This window comes from Homarus americanus, unplaced genomic scaffold, assembly GCF_018991925.1.
Source record: "Homarus americanus isolate GMGI-L3 unplaced genomic scaffold, GMGI_Hamer_2.0 scaffold44429, whole genome shotgun sequence".
NCBI lineage: Eukaryota > Metazoa > Arthropoda > Malacostraca > Decapoda > Nephropidae > Homarus > Homarus americanus.
In genome coordinates this window covers 27,713-46,585 of record NW_024729111.1, presented here as the reverse complement: position 1 = coordinate 46,585, position 18,873 = coordinate 27,713, and the positions used below count along the sequence as shown (strand labels likewise).

At 50.2% G+C, this 18,873-nt stretch overlaps 2 protein-coding genes across 2 annotated transcripts; one reads left to right on the top strand and one right to left on the bottom strand.

Annotated features, from left to right (window-relative positions):
* Positions 1-3,380: 3,380 nt before the first annotated feature.
* LOC121866339 (myocyte-specific enhancer factor 2B-like) lies at positions 3,381-4,532 on the bottom strand. Its single transcript, XM_042365956.1, has 2 exons — positions 4,411-4,532; positions 3,381-3,756 (listed from the first exon to the last, which is right to left on the bottom strand). The coding sequence occupies exons 1-2, from the start codon at positions 4,530-4,532 to the stop codon at positions 3,381-3,383; spliced, it is 498 nt and encodes a 165-aa protein (XP_042221890.1).
* Positions 4,533-6,819: 2,287 nt separating this feature from the next.
* On the top strand, positions 6,820-8,773 carry LOC121866338 (collagen alpha-1(I) chain-like). Its single transcript, XM_042365955.1, has 4 exons — positions 6,820-6,968; positions 7,548-7,740; positions 8,247-8,393; positions 8,570-8,773. The coding sequence occupies exons 1-4, from the start codon at positions 6,820-6,822 to the stop codon at positions 8,771-8,773; spliced, it is 693 nt and encodes a 230-aa protein (XP_042221889.1).
* The last annotated feature ends 10,100 nt before the right edge of the window (positions 8,774-18,873 follow it).

Sequence of the window (18,873 nt, the reverse complement as noted above, 5' to 3'; positions counted from 1 at the left end):
GATGATCCTGGAAATGTGATGGGCAGTGTATTTTATTTAACGTCAAATCTTCCAGATTCTAAACAGTGCAAAAACAACTGCATCAGGGCCTTCCCAAAGGTGGTGTCCCAATTGCCCTCCCAAGAACCGTGGTGCTCCCAGGTGCCTTCCAGGGGCTAAGGCGCACCAGGTCCTTCCTAGGGGCAGCAACTGACCTCCAGGGGCACTCGTTAGGTGGTTTGGTTTGGTTGGGGTGCGATTCACTCACTCCAAACGCCTTCCCAAGAAAAGTGGGGAACTCAGGGGGCCCCTGCCGAAATGGTCGAGAGCGATCCCAGGGGCCCTCAGACAGGCTGCAATTGTTACCCAGGGGCGAGCGAAGCCTGTAGGGAACTTCCCAGAAGTGGTGAGGTGTCCACAGGGAGGGACACACTCCAGGGCCTCCAAGCGGCTTGACCCACAGGGCTATTCAGGTTGTAGTGGCTCCCTGAGGGGGTCTCTGCCAGGGCAGCGTCCCCAGGGACCTCCCAGGGGTATCGGAAGCCCTACCAGGGAAGGCGCGCCGGAGCCAGGGCCTTCCCAGAACCATTGGCGCCCCAGGGTTCCTCCCAGGTGACCCCTAGGGGTGGGAGCGCCTCCAGGGCCCTTTTATGGGAGCCAACCATAGAGGCCTGTGGTCAGACCGGCAGCTCTCAGGGACCCTTCTAGGGGCGATGGCCTTGAGAATACTTGCAGGGGCGGTGGCACTTCAAGGATGTTCCACGGGGGTGGACGCCCCCAGAGTCCCTCCTCTAGGCGGTGGCTCACAAGCGTTCCTCCCAGGGACGCCCTATCAGGAACCCTCAACCTTGGCAGATGTAGCGTGTCGTACATATTGCATGCTTCAGCAATCCTTTAACTGTGATTGGTGGACTAGAAGAATAAATCCACCAGAATTACAGCCAATAGGAAGAACAGAGCAGTCGGTCAGCACAACACCCCAACATGTTTTCCTGTTGGATATTAATTTTTTCTTCTTTTCATTTATTTCAGGATGAGATGATCCTGGAAATGTGATGGGCGGTGTATTTATTTAACGTCAAATCTTCCAGATTTATAAACAGTGCAAAAACAACTGCATCAGGGCCTTCCCAAAGGTAGTGTCTCCCAATTGCCCACTCCCAAGAACCGTGGTGCTTCCAGGTGCCTTTCCAGGGGCTAAAGGCGCACCCAGGGTCCTTCTAGGGGCGGCAGCATTTAGGGGCGTTAGGATGTGGTTAGGTTTGGTTAGAGTGCGATTCCTCCTCCCAAGCGCCTTCCAAGAGAGTGCAGGAACTCAGGGGCCTGCCAGAAGGTGTTCCAGGCGATCCCAGGGGCCCTCCAAGACAGACAGAGATTACCCCAGGGGCAGAAGCCTGTAGAGACTTCCAGAAGTGGTGGTGTCCACAGGGACTCCCAGGGGAGGGCCCTCCCAAGCGGCTGTGACCCCCAGGGCTTTCAGGTTGTGATGGCTCCCTGAGGGGGCTCTGCCAGGGCGAAAACGTCCCCAGGGACCACTCCCAGGGGTATCGGAAGCCCTCCCAGGGGAAGGCGCCGACTTGGGGCCTTCTCCCAGAACCGGTGGCGCCCCAGGGGTTTCCCCAGGTGACCCCCTGAGGGGCGGGAGCGCCTCAGGGCCTTTTTTATGGGGAGCCAATAGCCATGGGGGCCTGGTCAGACCGGCAGCGCTCTCAGGGACGCTTTCTGGGGCGGTGTGCTTTGAAGGGCTCTTCAGGGGCGGTGGCACTTCATGTGGGATGTCCCACGGGTGTGGACACTGGGCTCCCTCCCCTAGGCGGCGGCTAGGGTGCCCTCCAGGACACCCCCTGTGAAAGCCCTCAACCTTGCTTGGTCATGGTGTCGTACATATTGCATACTTCAAGCAATCCTTTGCTTAACTTTGTGATTGGTGGACTAGAATGTAAATCCACCAAATTACAGCCAATAGGAGAACAGAGCAGTCGGTCAGCACAACACACCCCAACATATGTTTTCCTGTTGGATATTAATTTAATAACTTTCATTGTTCAGGATGAGATGATCCTGGAAATGTGATGGGCAGTGTATTTATTTAACGTCAAATCTTCCAGATTTCTAAACAGTGCAAACAACTGCATCCAGGGGCCTTCCCAGAGGCGGTGGCTCCCAATGGCCCTCCAAGAACCATTGGTGCTCCCAGGTGTTCTCCCAGGGCCTAGCGCACCAGGGTGCACTTCTAGGGGCGGCCTCCCGCGAGCCCTGCGTTGAGGGGTGGTTACTATTGATTACAGGGGCACCTCCTGCAACGCCTTCCCAAGGGCAGTTGGGGAACTCAGGGGCCTGCCAAGTGTCTAAGTAGAAGAGGGCTCTCAGGACCGGCAGTTACCCCAGAGACCCGGCAGAAGCCTGTAGAGGACCTCCCAGAGTGGTGTCCCCAGGGACGCTCATGGAGACCCTCCAGCGGCTCTGTGACCCCAGGGCTTTTCCGGGTTGTAGTGGCTCCCTGAGGGGTGTCTGCCAGGGCAGCGTACCAGGGACCCTCCAGGGGTATCAGAAGCCCTACCAGGGAAGGCATCGACCCCGGGGCCTTCCCAGAACCGGTGGCGCCCATAGGGTTCCCCCCAGGGGACCTGTTAGCGGCAGGAGCACCTCCAGGGGCCTTTTTCTGGGAGCCAATAACCATAGGGGCCCTGCCAGACCGGCAGCGCTCTCAGGGACCCTTCTAGGGGCAATGGCGCCCCGAAGGGCTCTTCCAGGGGCGGTGGCACTTCATGGGATGTCCCACGGGTGTGGACGCCCCCAGAGTCCCTCCCCTAGGCGGCGGCTCCCCAAGGTGCCACTCCCAGGGACGCCCCCTATGAGATGCCCTCAACCTTGCTTGGTCATGGTGTCGTACATATTACATACTTCAAGCAATCCTTTACTTAACTGTGATTGGTGGACTAGAATGTAAATCCACCAAATTACAGCCAATAGGAGAACAGAGCAGTCGGTCAGCACAACACCCCAACTTATGTTTTCCTGTTGGATATTTATTTTATTCTTCTTTTCATTGTTCAGGATGAGATGATCCTGGAAATGTGATGGGCGGTGTATTTATTTAACGTCAAATCTTCCAGATTTATAAACAGTGCAAAAAAAAACTGCATCATGGGCCTTCCCAAAGGTGGTGTCTCCCCAATTGCCCTCCCAAGAACCGTGGTGCTTCCAGGTGCCTTTCCAGGGGCTAAGGCGCACCCAGGGTCCTTCCTAGGGGCGGCAACGACCCCCAGGGGCATTCGTTAGGTGTGGTTAGGTTTGGTTAGAGTGCGATTCCTCCTCCAAACGCCTTCCAAAGAAGAGTGGGGAACTGAGGGGCCCTGCCAGGGGCCGAGGCGATCCCAGGGGCCCTCCAAGACAGACAGTTACCCCAGGGGCGACGAAGCCTGTAGGGGACTTCCCAGAAGTGGTGGTGTCCACAGGGACGCTCCCAGGGGCCCTCCCAAAGGCGGCTGTGACCCCAGGGCTTTTCCAGGTTGTAGTGGCTCCCTGAGGGGCTCTGCCAGGGGCGAAAGCGTCCCCAGGGACCCTCCCAGGGGTATCGGAAGCCCTACCAGGGAAGGCGCCGACCCCGGGGCCTTCCCAGAACCGGTGGCGCCCCCAGGGTTTTCCCCAGGTGACCCCCTAGGGGCGGGAGCGCCTCCAAGGGCCCTTTTTATGGGAGCCAATAACCATAGGGGCTTGGTCAGACCGGCAGCGCTCTCAGGGACCCTTCTAGGGGCGATGGCGCCCCGAAGGGCTCTTCCAGGGGCGGTGGCACTTCAAGGGATATCCCACGGGTGTGGACGCCCCCAGAGTCCCTCCTCTAGGCGGCGGCTCCACAAGCGTTCCTCCCAGAGACGCCCTCTATCAGGAGCCCTCAACCTTGCTTGGTCATGGTGTCGTACATATTGCATACTTCAAGCAATCCTTTACTTAACTGTGATTGGTGGACTAGAATGTAAATCCACCAAATTATAGCCAATAGGAGAACAGAGCAGTCGGTCAGCACAACACCCCAACTTATGTTTTCCTGTTGGCTGTTAATTTTTTCTTCTTTTCCTTGTTCAGGATGAGATGATCCTGGAAATGTGATGGGCGGTGTATTTATTTAACGTCAAATCTTCCAGATTTATAAACAGTGCAAAAACAACTGCATCAGGGGCCTTCCCAAAGGTGGTGTCTCCCCAATTGCCCTCCCAAGAACCGTGGTGCTCCCAGGTGCCTTCCCAGGGGCTAAGGCGCACCCAGGATCCTTCCTAGGGACGGCAACGACCCCTAGGGGCACTCGTTAGGTGTGGTTTGGTTTGGTTAGTGCGATTCCTCCTCCAAACGCCTTCCCAAGAAGAGTGGGGAACTCAGGGGCCCTGCCAGGGGCCGAGGCGATCCCAGGGGCCCTCCAAGACAGACAGTTACCCCAGGGGCGGCGAAGCCTGTAGGGGAGTTCCCAGAAGTGGTGGTGTCCACTGGGACGCTCCCAGGGGCCCTCCCAAAAGCGGCTGTGACCCCAGGGCTTTTCCAGGTTGTAGTGGCTCCATGAGGGTCTCTGCCAGGGGCGAAAGCGTCCCCAGGGACCCTCCCAGGGGTATCGGAAGCCCTACCAGGGAAGGCGCCGACCCCGGGGCCTTCCCAGAACCGGTGGCGCCCTCAGGGTTCCCCCCAGGTGACCCCCTAGGGGCGGGAGCGCCTCCAGGGCCCCTTTTCATGGGAGCCAATAACCATAGGGGCCTGGTCAGACCGGCAGCGCTCTCAGGGACCCTTCTAGGGGCGATGGCGCCCCGAAGGGCTCTTCCAGGGGCGGTGGCACTTCAAGGGATGTCCCACGGGTGTGGACGCCCCCTGAGTCCCTCCTCTAGGCGGCGGCTCCACAAGCGTTCCTCCCAGGGACGCCCTCTATCAGGAGCCCTCAACCTTGCTTGGTCATGGTGTCGTACATATTGCATACTTCAAGCAATCCTTTACTTAACTGTGATTGGTGGACTAGAATGTAAATCCACCAAATTATAGCCAATAGGAGAACAGAGCAGTCGGTCAGCACAACACCCCAACTTATGTTTTCCTGTTGGATATTTATTTTATTCTTCTTTTCATTGTTCAGGATGAGATGATCCTGGAAATGTGATGGGCTGTGTATTTATTTAAGGTCAAACCTTCCAGATTTCTAAACAGTGTAAAAACAACTACATCAGGGGCCTTCCCAGAGACGGTGGCTCCCCAATGGAGCTCCGAAGAACCGTGGTGCTCCCAGGTGCCCTTCCAGGGTCTACAGCACACCCAGGGTTCTTCCTAGGGGCGGCAACGCCCCCGGGGGCCATCGGTAGGGGTGGTTAGGTTTGGTTAGGGTGCGCTTCCACCTCCAAATGCCTTCCCAAGAACGGTGGGGAACGCAGGGGCCCTGCCAGGTGCCGAGACGATCTCAGGGGCACTCCAAAACTGGCAATTACCCGAGGGGCGGCGAAGACTGTAGGGGACCTCCCAGAAGTGGTGGTGTCCCCAGGGACGCTCCCAGGGGCCCTCCCAAAAGCGGCTGCGACCCCAGGGCTTTTCCAGGGATAATGGCTCCCTGAGGGGCTCTGGCAGGGACCAAAGCGTCCCTAGGGACCCTCCCAGGGGTATGAGAAGCCCTACCAGGGAAGGCATCGACCCCGGGGCCTTCTCAGAACCGGTGGCGCCCATAGGGTTCCCCCCAGGGGACCTGTTAGCGGCAGGAGCACCTCCAGGGGCCTTTTTATGGGAGCCAATAACCATAGGGGCCCTGCCAGACCGGCAGCGCTCTCAGGGACCCTTCTAGGGGCGATGGCGCCGCGAAGGGCTCTTCCAGGGGCGGTGGCACTTCATGGGATGTCCCACGGGTGTGGACGCCCCCAGAGTCCCTCCCCTAGGCGGCGGCTCCCCAAGGTGCCTCTCCCAGGGACGCCCCCTATGAGAAGCCCTCAACCTTGCTTGGTCATGGTGTCGTACATTTTACATACTTCAAGCAATCCTTTACTTAACTGTGATTGGTGGACTAGAATGTAAATCCACCAAATTACAGCCAATAGGAGAACAGAGCAGTCGGTCAGCACAACACCCCAACTTATGTTTTCCTGTTGGATATTTATTTTATTCTTCTTTTCATTGTTCAGGATGAGATGATCCTGGAAATGTGATGGGCGGTGTATTTATTTAACGTCAAATCTTCCAGATTTATAAACAGTGCAAAAACAACTGCATCAGGGGCCTTCCCAAAGGTGGTGTCTCCCCAATTGCCCTCCCAAGAACCGTGGAGCTCCCAGGTGCCTTCCCAGGGGCTAAGGCGCACCCAGGGTCCTTCCTAGGGGCGGCAACGACACCCAGGGGCACTCGTTAGGTGTGGTTTGGTTTGGTTAGAGTGCGATTCCTCCTCCAAACGCCTTCCCAAGAAGAGTGGGGAACTCAGGGGCCCTGCCAGGGGTCGAGGCGATCCCAGGGGCCCTCCAAGACAGACAGTTACCCCAGGGGCGGCGAAGCCTGTAGGGGAGTTCCCAGAAGTGGTGGTGTCCACAGGGACGCTCCCAGGGGCCCTCCCAAAAGCGGCTGTGACCCCAGGGCTTTTCCAGGTTGTAGTGGCTCCCTGAGGGTCTCTGCCAGGGGCGAAAGCGTCCCCAAGGACCCTCCCAGGGGTATCGGAAGCCCTACCAGGGAAGGCGCCGACCCCGGGGCCTTCCCAGAACCGGTGGCGCCCCCAGGGTTCCCCCAGGTGACCCCCTAGGGGTGGGAGCGCCTCCAGGTGCCCTTTTTATGGGAGCCAATAACCATAGGGGCCTGGTCAGACCGGCAGCGCTCTCAGGGACCCTTCTAGGGGCGATGGCGCCCCGAAGGGCTCTTCCAGGGGCGGTGGCACTTCAAGGGATGTCCCACGGGTGTGGACGCCCCCAGAGTCCCTCCTCTAGGCGGTGGCTCCACAAGCGTTCCTCCCAGGGACGCCCTCTATCAGGAGCCCTCAACCTTGCTTGGTCATGGTGTCGTACATATTGCATACTTCAAGCAATCCTTTACTTAACTGTGATTGGTGGACTAGAATGTAAATCCACCAAATTACAGCCAATAGGAGAACAGAGCAGTCGGTCAGCACAACACCCCAACTTATGTTTTCCTGTTGGATATTTATTTTATTCTTCTTTTCATTGTTCAGGATGAGATGATCCTGGAAATGTGATGGGCTGTGTATTTATTTAACGTCAAATCTTCCAGATTTATAAACAGTGCAAAAACAACTGCATCAGGGGCCTTCCCAAAGGTGGTGTCTCCCCAATTGCCCTCCCAAGAACCGTGGTGCTTCCAGGTGCCTTTCCAGGGGCTAAGGCGCACCCAGGGTCCTTCCTAGGGGCGGCAACGACCCCCAGGGGCACTCGTTAGGTGTGGTTAGGTTTGGTTAGAGTGCGATTCCTCCTCCAAACGCCTTCCAAAGAAGAGTGGGGAACTCAGGGGCCCTGCCAGGGGCCGAGGCGATCCCAGGGGCCCTCCAAGACAGACAGTTACCCCAGGGGCGGCGAAGCCTGTAGGGGACTTCCCAGAAGTGGTGGTGTCCACAGGGACGCTCCCAGGGGCCCTCCCAAAAGCGGCTGTGACCCCAGGGCTTTTCCAGGTTGTAGTGGCTCCCTGAGGGGCTCTGCCAGGGGCGAAAGCGTCCCCAGGGACCCTCCCAGGGGTATCGGAAGCCCTACCAGGGAAGGCGCCGACCCCGGGGCCTTCCCAGAACCGGTGCGCCCCCAGGGTTCCCCCCAGGTGACCCCCTAGGGGCGGGAGCGCCTCCAGGGGCCCTTTTTATGGGAGCCAATAACCATAGGGGCCTGGTCAGACCGGCAGCGCTCTCAGGGACCCTTCTAGGGGCGATGGCGCCCCGAAGGGCTCTTCCAGGGGCGGTGGCACTTCAAGGGATGTCCCACGGGTGTGGACGCCCCCAGAGTCCCTCCTCTAGGCGGCGGCTCCACAAGCGTTCCTCCCAGGGACGCCCTCTATCAGGAGCCCTCAACCTTGCTTGGTCATGGTGTCGTACATATTGCATACTTCAAGCAATCCTTTACTTAACTGTGATTGGTGGACTAGAATGTAAATCCACCAAATTATAGCCAATAGGAGAACAGAGCAGTCGGTCAGCACAACACCCCAACTTATGTTTTCCTGTTGGATATTTATTTTATTCTTCTTTTCATTGTTCAGGATGAGATGATCCTGGAAATGTGATGGGCGGTGTATTTATTTAACGTCAAACCTTCCAGATTTCTAAACAGTGTAAAAACAACTGCATCAGGGGCCTTCCCAGAGGCGGTGGCTCCCCAATGGAGCTCCCAAGAACCGTGGTGCTCCCAGGTGCCCTTCCAGGGTCTACGGCACACCCAGGGTTCTTCCTAGGGGCGGCAACGCCCCCAGGGGCCATCGTTAGGGGTGGTTAGGTTAGGGTGCGCTTCCACCTCCAAACGCCTTCCCAAGAACGGTGGGGAACGCAGGGGCCCTGCCAGGTGCCGAGGCGATCTCAGGGGCACTCCAAAACTGGCAGTTACCCGAGGGGCGGCGAAGCCTGTAGGGGACCTCCCAGAAGTGGTGGTGTCCCCAGGGACGCTCCCAGGGGCCCTCCCAAAAGCGGCTGCGACCCCAGGGCTTTTCCAGGGATAATGGCTCCCTGAGGGGCTCTGGCAGGGACCAAAGCGTCCCTAGGGACCCTCCCAGGGGTATCAGAAGCCCTACCAGGGAAGGCATCGACCCCGGGGCCTTCCCAGAACCGGTGGCGCCCCCAGGGTTCCCCCCAGGTGACCTGTAGGGGCAGGAGCACCTCCAGGGGCCTTTTTATGGGAGCCAATAACCATAGGGGCCCTGCCAGACCGGCAGCGCTCTCAGGGACCCTTCTAGGGGCGATGGCGCCCCGAAGGGCTCTTCCAGGGGCGGTGGCACTTCATGGGATGTCCCACGGGTGTGGACGCCCCCAGAGTCCCTCCCCTAGGCGGCGGCTCCCCAAGGTGCCACTCCCAGGGACGCCCCCTATGAGAAGCCCTCAACCTTGCTTGGTCATGGTGTCGTACATATTGCATACTTCAAGCAATCCTTTACTTAACTGTGATTGGTGGACTAGAATGTAAATCCACCAAATTACAGCCAATAGGAGAACAGAGCAGTCGGTCAGCACAACACCCCAACTTATGTTTTCCTGTTGGATATTAATTTTATTCTTCTTTTCATTGTTCAGGATGAGATGATCCTGGAAATGTGATGGGCGGTGTATTTATTTAACGTCAAATCTTCCAGATTTCTAAACAGTGCAAAAACAACTGCATCAGGGGCCTTCCCAAAGGTGGTGTCTTCCCAATTGCCCTCCCAAGAACCGTGGTGCTCCCAGGTGCTCTCCCAGGGGCGACAGCGCACCCAGGGTCCTTCCTAGGGGCGGCAACGACCCCCAGGAGCCCTCGTTAGGGGTGGTTACTTTTGATTAGGGTATGTTTCCTCCTCCAAACGCCTTCCCAAGAACGGTGGGGAACTCAGGGGCCCTGCCAGGAGTCGAGGCGATCCCAGGGGCCCTCCAGGACCGGCAGTTATCCCAGGGGGGCGAAGCCTGTAGGGGACCTCCCAGAAGTCGTGGTGTCCCCAGGGACGCTCCCAGGGGCCCTCCCAAAAGCGGCTGCGACCCCAGGGCTTTTACAGGGTGTAGTGGCTCCCTACGGGGCTCTGCCAGGGGCGAAAGCGTCCCCAGGGACAATCCAGGGGTATCGAAAGCCCTACCAGGGAAGGCGCCGACCCCGGGGCTTTCCCAGAACCGGTGGCGCCTCCAGGGTTCCCCCCAGGTGACCCCCTAGGGGCGGGAGCGCCTCCAGGGGCCCTTTTTATGGTGGCCAATAACCATAGGGGCCTGGTCAGACCGGTAGCGCTCTCAGGGACCCTTCTAGGGGCGATGGCGCCCCTAAGGGCTCTTCCAGGGGCGGTGGCACTTCAAGGGATGTCCCACGGGTGTGGACGCCCCCAGAGTTCCTTCTCTAGGCGGCGGCTCCACAAGCGGCCCTCCCAGGGACGCCCTCTATCAGGAGCCCTCAACCTTGCTTGGTCATGGTGTCGTACATATTACATACTTCAAGCAATCCTTTACTTGACTGTGATTGGTGGACTAGAATGTAAATCCACCAAATTACAGCCAATAGGAGAACAGAGCAGTCGGTCAGCACAACACCCGAACTTATGTTTTCCTGTTGGATATTAATTTTATTCTTCTTTTCATTGTTCAGGATGAGATGATCCTGGAAATGTGATGGGCGGTGTAGTTATTTAACGTCAAATCATCCAGATTTCTAAACAGTGCAAAAACAACTGCATCAGGGGCCTTCCCAGAGGCGGTGGCTGCCCAACGGTCCTCCCAAGAACCGTGGTGCTCCCAGGTACCATCCCAGGGGTTATGGCGTACCCAGGGTCCTTCGTAGGGGCGGCAACGACCTCGAGGGGCCCTTGTCAGGGGTGGTTAGGTTTGGTTAGAGTGCGCTTCCTCCTCCAAACGCCTTCCCAAGAACGGTGGGGAACTCAGGGGCCCTGCCATTGTCCTAGGCGATCCCAGGGGCCCTCCAGGACCGGCAGTTACTCCAGGGGCAGCGAAGCCTGTCGGGGACCTTCCAGAAGTGGTGGTGTCCCCAGGGACGCTCCCAGGGGCCCTCCCAAAAGCGGCTGCGTCCCGAGGGCTTTTCCAGGTTGTAGTGGGTCCCTGAGGGGCTCTGCCAGGGGCGAAAGCGTCCCCAGGGACCCTCCCAGGGGTATCGGAAGCCCTACCAGGAAAGGCGTCGACTCCGGGGCCTTCCCAGAACCGGTGGCGCCCCCAGGGTTCCCCCAGGGGTCCAGCTAGGGGCAGTAGCGCCTCCAGGGGCCTTTTTATGAGAGCCAATAATCATAGGGGCCCTGACAGACCGGCAGCGCTCTCAGGGATCCTTCTTGGGGCGATTGCATCCCGAAGGGCTCTTCCAGGGGCGGTTACTCCACTATAAGGTACACCCCCAGGGTCATAGTTACTCCACTACAAGGTACACCCCAGGGTCATAGTTACTCCACTACAAGGTACACCCCCAGGGTCATAGTTACTCCACTACAAGGTACACCCCAGGGTCATAGTTACTCCACTACAAGGTACACCCCCAGGGTCATAGTTACTCCACTACAAGGTACACCCCAGGGTCATAGTTAGTTACTCACCACAGGTACACCCCCAGGGTCATAGTTACCCACTACAAGGTACACCCCAGGGTCATAGTTACTGCACTATAAGTTCCATCCCCAGGGTCATAGTTACTCCACTACAAGGTACACCCCCAGGGTCATAGTTACTCCACTACAAGGTACACCCCCAGGGTCATAGTTACTCCACTACAAGGTACACCCCCAGGGTCATAGTTACTGCACTATAAGTTCCATCCCCAGGGTCATAGTTACTCCACTACAAGGTACACCCCCAGGGTCATAGTTACTCCACTACAAGGTACATCCCCAGGGTCATAGTTACTCCACTACAAGGTACACCCCCAGGGTCATAGTTACTCCACTACAAGGTACACCCCCAGGGTCATAGTTACTCCACTACAAGGTACACCCCCAGGGTCATAGTTACTCCATACAAGGTACCCCCCCAGGTCATAGTTACTCACTACAAGGTACACCCCAAGGTCATAGTTACTCCACTATAAGGTACACCCCCAGGGTCATAGTTACTCCACTACAAGGTACACCCCAGGGTCATAGTTACTCCACTACAAGGTACACCCCCAGGGTCATAGTTACTCCACTACAAGGTACACCCCAGGGTCATAGTTACTCCACTACAAGGTACACCCCCAGGGTCATAGTTACTCCACTACAAGGTACACCCCAGGTCATAGTTACTTCACTACAAGGAGTACACCCCCAGGGTCATAGTTACTCACTACAGGTACACCCCAAAGGTCATAGTTACTCCTACAAAGGTACACCCCCAAGGTCATGGATTACTCCACTACAAGGTACACCCCCAGGGTCATAGTTACTTCACTACAAGGTACACCCCCAGAGGTCATAGTTACTCCACACAAGGTACACCCCCAGGGTCATAGTTACTCCCACTACAAGGTTTTAGGGGTCATAGTTACTCCCACTACAAGGTACACCCCCAGGGTCATGGTTACTTCACTACAAGGTACACCCCCAAGGTCATGGTCCTCCTGGTACACCCAGGGTCATAGTTGCTTCTTCTGGTGCACCCCCAGGATCATAGTTACTCCACTACAGGTACACCCCCAGGGTCATAGTTACTCACACAAAGGTACACCCCCAGGGTCATAGTTACTCCACTACAAAGGTACACCCCCAGGGTCCATAGTTACTCCACTACAAGGTACACCCCAGGGTCAATAGTTACTTCACTACAAGGTACACCCCAGGGTCATGGATTACTCCACTACAAGGTACACCCCAGGTCATAGTTACTCCACTGCAAGGTACACCCAGGGGTCTGGATTACTCCACTACAAGGTACACCCCAGGGTCATAGTTACTCCACTACAAGGTACACCCACCCCCAGGGTCATAGTTACTCCACTACAAGGTACATCCCCAGGGTCATAGTTACTCCACTACAAGGTACACCCCCAGGGTCATAGTTACTCCACTACAAGGTACACCCCCAGGGTCATAGTTACTCCACTACAAGTTCCATCCCCACCTCCAGGGACAGAGTTGCTAGTACTGTATAAATAAACTAAACGAGGCTATTATAGACCATTAGGGAAAGGGAAATTGAGAGTCCAAAATAGAGGAAACTAAACGGCTACTCTTAATCCCAAAGAAAATCCACCAAGACCTTATGTAGGTTATGTATCTAAGCTACTGTGCCGAGTAGCAACCCTGTACATAAGCTACTGTGCCAAGTAGCATTTATATATATAATCACGTGGCAATACTGCACGTTATGTGGCATCATTGCCCCGAGGCTGCCATATGGCAGCCTCGGGGCAATGATGCCACATAACGTGCAGTATTGCCACGTGATTATATATATAAATGCTACTTGGCACAGTAGCTTATGTACAGGGTTGCTACTCGGCACAGTAGCTTAGATACATAACCTACACCTTATTTTATTGGGGAGTAATCAGAGAGGAAGGAATACCTGGGGAAAATGAAGGACTCAAATCCGGTAAGAGGAGACCGGTTAAGGAAGACTTTATTTTTGTGTTCTTTGTTTTTGCTATCTTGTCGTCCAGTCATAATAGAAAGTAGTACAACACCACTAAAGGAATGCGTAAATGGCAAGAAAAGAATTATAACTTTTTATTCAAGCATACAAGTAGCTAGTTCTGAATTAGTACTATTCATGGTGTCTCCTTTACCTACAGTACACACATACACACACAAGTATAACCTATTTAAACCATATTTCCCAACACTATACCTAGTTCATCATTATCATTAATCAACTATTATTTTATATTATTTAGTTTAGATTAGAATATTAAAGTACATAACGTTAAGTACATGGATACTAGATTGAGCATAAATATTAATATCGATTTGACTTAAACTAATTTGTTTGTTTGTGTACTTATTAGTAAAAGTGGTTCATTCATACTCACACAAGGCAAGACAGTTGGCAAAGAGAACGTAGTAAATATTTCTTCATATTTTCATTCTGTGCTAAACTTTCCAGACACATTTTAACACTGAGGTATATATTAAGTTAACGTATATAAGCCAAGGCAATAATAGAGTAATCTTGACTCACAAATCAAAAGGAAAACGTAAAAAAACAAAAAATCAATATTACATAGAAGGTTCTAGAAGACACGTTTAATTAACACTAGTTAGGAGACAAAGTTAAATTGTAGAATGTTTGTTATGATTCCGTGTACCAATATTGCGTACCTAACTGGTGCTAAGTGAGTGCAATCAATTAAGGTAGAGTTTTAGTATAATCTTTGTATTACGGCATTCTTCACATCAGTTATATTCTACTTGCGGATTTTAGTTGATAATTAACCTGTGTTTTCCTTTTGACTAAATATCCCTTATAAATTTATATAATCTAGTTATGCTTGAAACTATTCAAAGAAAACATATCTCTTAGATACAGTACAGGGTAAACAATAATTATTGTGCCTTGAGGTTAATAACGTGCGCTTTTTCTCATCTTCAGCAGTAAACTTAAAGAGTTACACGAGAGGATGTAGTTGCTAATAAAAGAAAATCATACAATAAACCTATTACTAAAACACTAATGCGACCCATATTTAGGTATAAAATGCCCACCTGTATGACAAAGCAGGTAGTAGGCAGCTATCAAACAGGGAGGTACTACCGCCTGGGAAGATATTGGAAGCATAATGTGTTGTCTAATGGTAGACCCTGCTGCCATATGGCATCATGAAAATTGTGACCAAGTTCCAGGTTGCTGATCTGACTTTCTTCCTCATTTACACACAATTGCTGGGTCTCAATTGTTTCTCTTACTATTGACAACACAACATACTGTAGTGTACATATAGCGTTTCTCACTATTGATTTTTTTTCTTTATTATCATCATTACAGTATTGTTATTATTATTATTGTTATTATTATTTTACTTTTACTTTTTATTACAAATTTTATTTACAATGAATTACTATTATTATTATTAAATTTTCGCCTCCCAGGCCCCGATGTGGGTTAGTGACCTGTGCCCGGGCGGGTTAATCCCCCTAAAAATAAAAAAGTATCATATTGGAATTAGCTTCGCAGATGTAACTACCAACCCACTAGATTTAGGGGTGCCAGGGTCAACCTCCCGGAAGACGAAGTCAAACAAATGATCATTGCCTTTCTTACAAATAATAGCATCAATGATAGACAACACGGATTAAGACGAGGCATTTCCTGTCTCGTTACTCCACAACTTCACAAGCTACGCAATTCTTTTAAGTGGGTTAAAATGGTACCAAATAGTGGGTGTCAAGGCGTATACAGTAACAAGACGTGACCGGCCGCCAAAGTGGCTAACAGCAGGTTTGATGATGAGGATAAGTAGTGGTGGAAGTACTTATGCCTCTGATAAGTTCTGGGCATAAATTCTGACGTGAATTCTTAAAACAACACACCGGTATGAGTTTATGACTATTAGTTCACCATTCTCGATACTGCCACGTTGTCTCAATTTTCAGGAGAGTTAAGTGACCGCTAACCTTTTACTTGTGAACAATACGTGGGATATGTTTGGTAAAATGTTGAATATTGGGCGTCATCTTTATTACTCTGATGCAACCTTAACCTATGTGTTGTTTTTTTATTGTAGAAATGCAAATCAGGTGTGGCAAAAAGTACAAATACTAGTTTGAACTAATGGTACACAAGCGCAGTCCGTAATAACGCCTAAAGTCGGAAACCACTGGACTAAACTATTAACTAACAGCAGACGAAACAAGTCAGCCACACTAACCTTAAGTATCTCATAAGTTTCTTCTCTAGTTATTAGATTAGTTTATCAAATTTGAGCTGATCGCTTCGTGTAATGTCAAAAATTATTTAACCCGTTGTCTCCGACCCAATCCTTCAGACAATTGTCATTCCAATCTAAACAAAAATTAATTAATATTTTTTCATTCATTAATAACACCGTTTTAAAGATGTGACCGTGAATGAAGTCATCATCATCATCATCATTCAATACCCGCTCTATGTCGGACAATAGTACAGTACCTTTTACTTGTATATGAATCAGTCAAGTGAATAATACTCGAATAGTGAAAATGATAAAATACAGACAATAATATCAATAGGAGACAGCATTCTACCTTACGGCCGCTGAGATACGAATGAGAAACATATATTATCTATAGAATTATTAACATACACAATGGTAGGACAAATGCGCCGGAATTATGGAATGAATTTTAGAAAACTTTCCATCACAATTTAACAGACAAGTAGAAGATACAGCATTATGACTTTAAGTTAATAATACTGAAAATTATGTTGTTTCAGATAAAAAGTGTTGGAATGTATGTTCTTATAATTAATAGGGTATTGTAGTGAGTATTGCCAAAGACACTAAATATGTGTGTGTGTGTGTGTGTAAGATTTAGTCTTAGAATGGCACAAAGTTACACAAATAAACTATATGACCTCACATTATCCACATATACACTGGCCAATATCACTAGTGTCAAAATACATAAAAAATAAAATAAAATCCACTGGAGCATTATAAAAACCTCTACCACTCGGCTTTATATGATAAAAATAAAATAAAATAATAATACTGCAATTCAGTAACAATACCGAACCAAAACACAAACTCTAATGCATCTATCTACCAGCCTGGGTTCGGATTCACAGGGATTCGAACCACGTAGACATACACTCAACTGATTAACTGACTATACATACATTTTTATCTAACTGATGGTAAGTAAACGTATCTAATTAAGGTAAAATCTTGGGTTAGTAGGTGGATTCTTATTTCTTATTATCAGTATTCGACATCTTCACGTCATAACAACATAACCTAGGCTCATATAATATCAGATAAATCTAGTTAATTACAGGGATCATACGCCAGAGTAATATCTATTCAGCTTGTCAAAACGGCCTCACTCGAACCTAATCTAACCTAACCAAAACTGAGCATGATAGCAGCCATGTTGACAGTCTGAGTGGGGCAGTTCTGGTTTGGGCTATTTTCTCCTGCTACTCAATTACAGTACCAGAACAATACTGTATATACTGTATACATAGCCTAGACTATATACTGTACTGTACATAAAATATTTACCTTGCCTAATCTATATATAACCAGGGCTATATTTTGTTCATCTATTCATTATCTATTAAGCCTAGGCTATATTCTATACAACAAACCAATGGCTATTTTGTCTAGGCTATATTCTATACAACAGGGGTGGCCAACCTTTTGTGTGATGTGATCTACTTTTTCCACAGTTACCCTGACGCTATCTACCAGCCTAATATTCATCCAGTGCTATAAAATACGCAGTTTCGTAGAGAGAGAGAGAGAGAGAGAGAGAGAGAGAGAGAGAGAGAGAGAGAGAGAGAGAGAGAGAGAGTAAACAAATAATATTTTTCAATAATTGTTATGATATATTGTTAACATGAGAAAATCATAAACTTACTTTACTAATGAGATGGTTAGCACTGCATGTTGTCTGCCAGCTTTGTGTAATTAGGACTGTAGGCGGTGACTGCTAGCCTCAAGCAAGCATCCAGGTGTTCATCTGACATTGTTGATCGGTATCTGGATTTGATGTGTTTCATGTGTGAAAATGTTGATTCACAAAGGTAGGTTGATCCAAAAAATGCTGTGAGGTACATGGCACATTTTCTGACATTGGGATATTTTTCTTCACTGAGAAGGTTCCAGAAACTTCCTCCTGTTGCCCTGGATTTGATCTGAATATCATTTTTAAGCTTCAGAAGCTCATTTTCGACTTCAGATATGTCCATGTTAAATACTGATGCCATTCTAGATGCAATATCTTCAACATTTGTGATTTTACCAAATGGAAAACACATATATGTTGCAACAGGTTCTATTGTTGCTATATCTTGAAACCGTCTGTCAAAATATGAGGCAAGGTTTTGTACCTGTTCAATATATCGAGCACTGTCAAACTGGTCACAGTCTTTTCCTTGGTTTTCTAGTTCAGACATCATATTTCTGAAGTTTCGTAGTTGAAGTTGATGCAGCTGCGAAGACACTAGTTTTAGTTTCTGCTTGAAAGCAGCCACAGGACTAATCATGTCAACTATAGTTTTATCTTTCCCTTGCAGATCTAAGTTTAGTTTATTCAACATAGCAGTCATGTCAACTAAAAAAGCTAAATGTAACTTGAGCCACACTTCGTTGTGATCAAGAGGCCAATTTTTTGAGGCCAAAAAAGAAGTTAGGAAACCTATCATCACTCCTGCACAGGGCAATGAACCCACTGAATCGGCCAGCCAATGCAGGTGCCCCATCAGTATTTTTAGATAAGAGCTTACTTACTGGCAACTGTGTACTATTAACAAAATCACTGAAAGTCTGAAATAAATCTTCATCCGAGTTTTTCCTTTTAATGGTAGAATTTTCGGCAGTTCCTCTTTGGTACTCATGTCTTTAAACACCATTCTCATGAAAATACATAATTGTGATGTATCGACCACATCAGTAGACTCATCAAATTGTAGTGTAAAGAACACTCACTCACGTATGTCTTTATTCAGTTGTTCACCCAAATCCTCCATCTTGAAATGTTTTTTTTTTTATGCTTTGTAAGTACTCGACTCACCCTGAATGATGCAATGGTTGCTACCCTTGATTTTGAGCTCGCTTCTGTAAAAAGAGTTTGTTGTGCAGTAAGCTGTGATTTCAGTTCATGAACTTTCCTCTTTCATAGCTCACTTTTGGGTGGGAAATCATTATCATACTTCTTGTGAAAACTTTTGAAATGCCTTTCAGGATTTTCTTTCTTAGCTAGAGCTGGAGACGCATGGCAGATCAAGCACAGACACTTCAAATTATTCATGGTAAAAAAATAGTCTTCTTCCCATTCATTGTGAAAATGGTAAATTTGGGTATTTTTAGTACTTGGTCCAGAACTCATTTTTGGTTCAGTTGAAGGCCAATTATATTTGGAAAAGATTAAGTCGTACGTGAATACGAGAATTACTTTTTCCATGACTTTTCCTACATGAATATGAGAATTACTAACGTAACAGCGTAACGTTCTTAACTTTTTTTTATAAGCAATTGTCATCGGCTAGTGTGGACACTTCTGTCTACTCTAGGGTTGCGGCGAGAACTGTCGCTAAGCTAAAAAGTCAGTAATTCTTGTAATCACCCAAGACTTTTCCATAACAAGAGGCAGCACCTCACACTTCCAAGTATTGCAGATGAC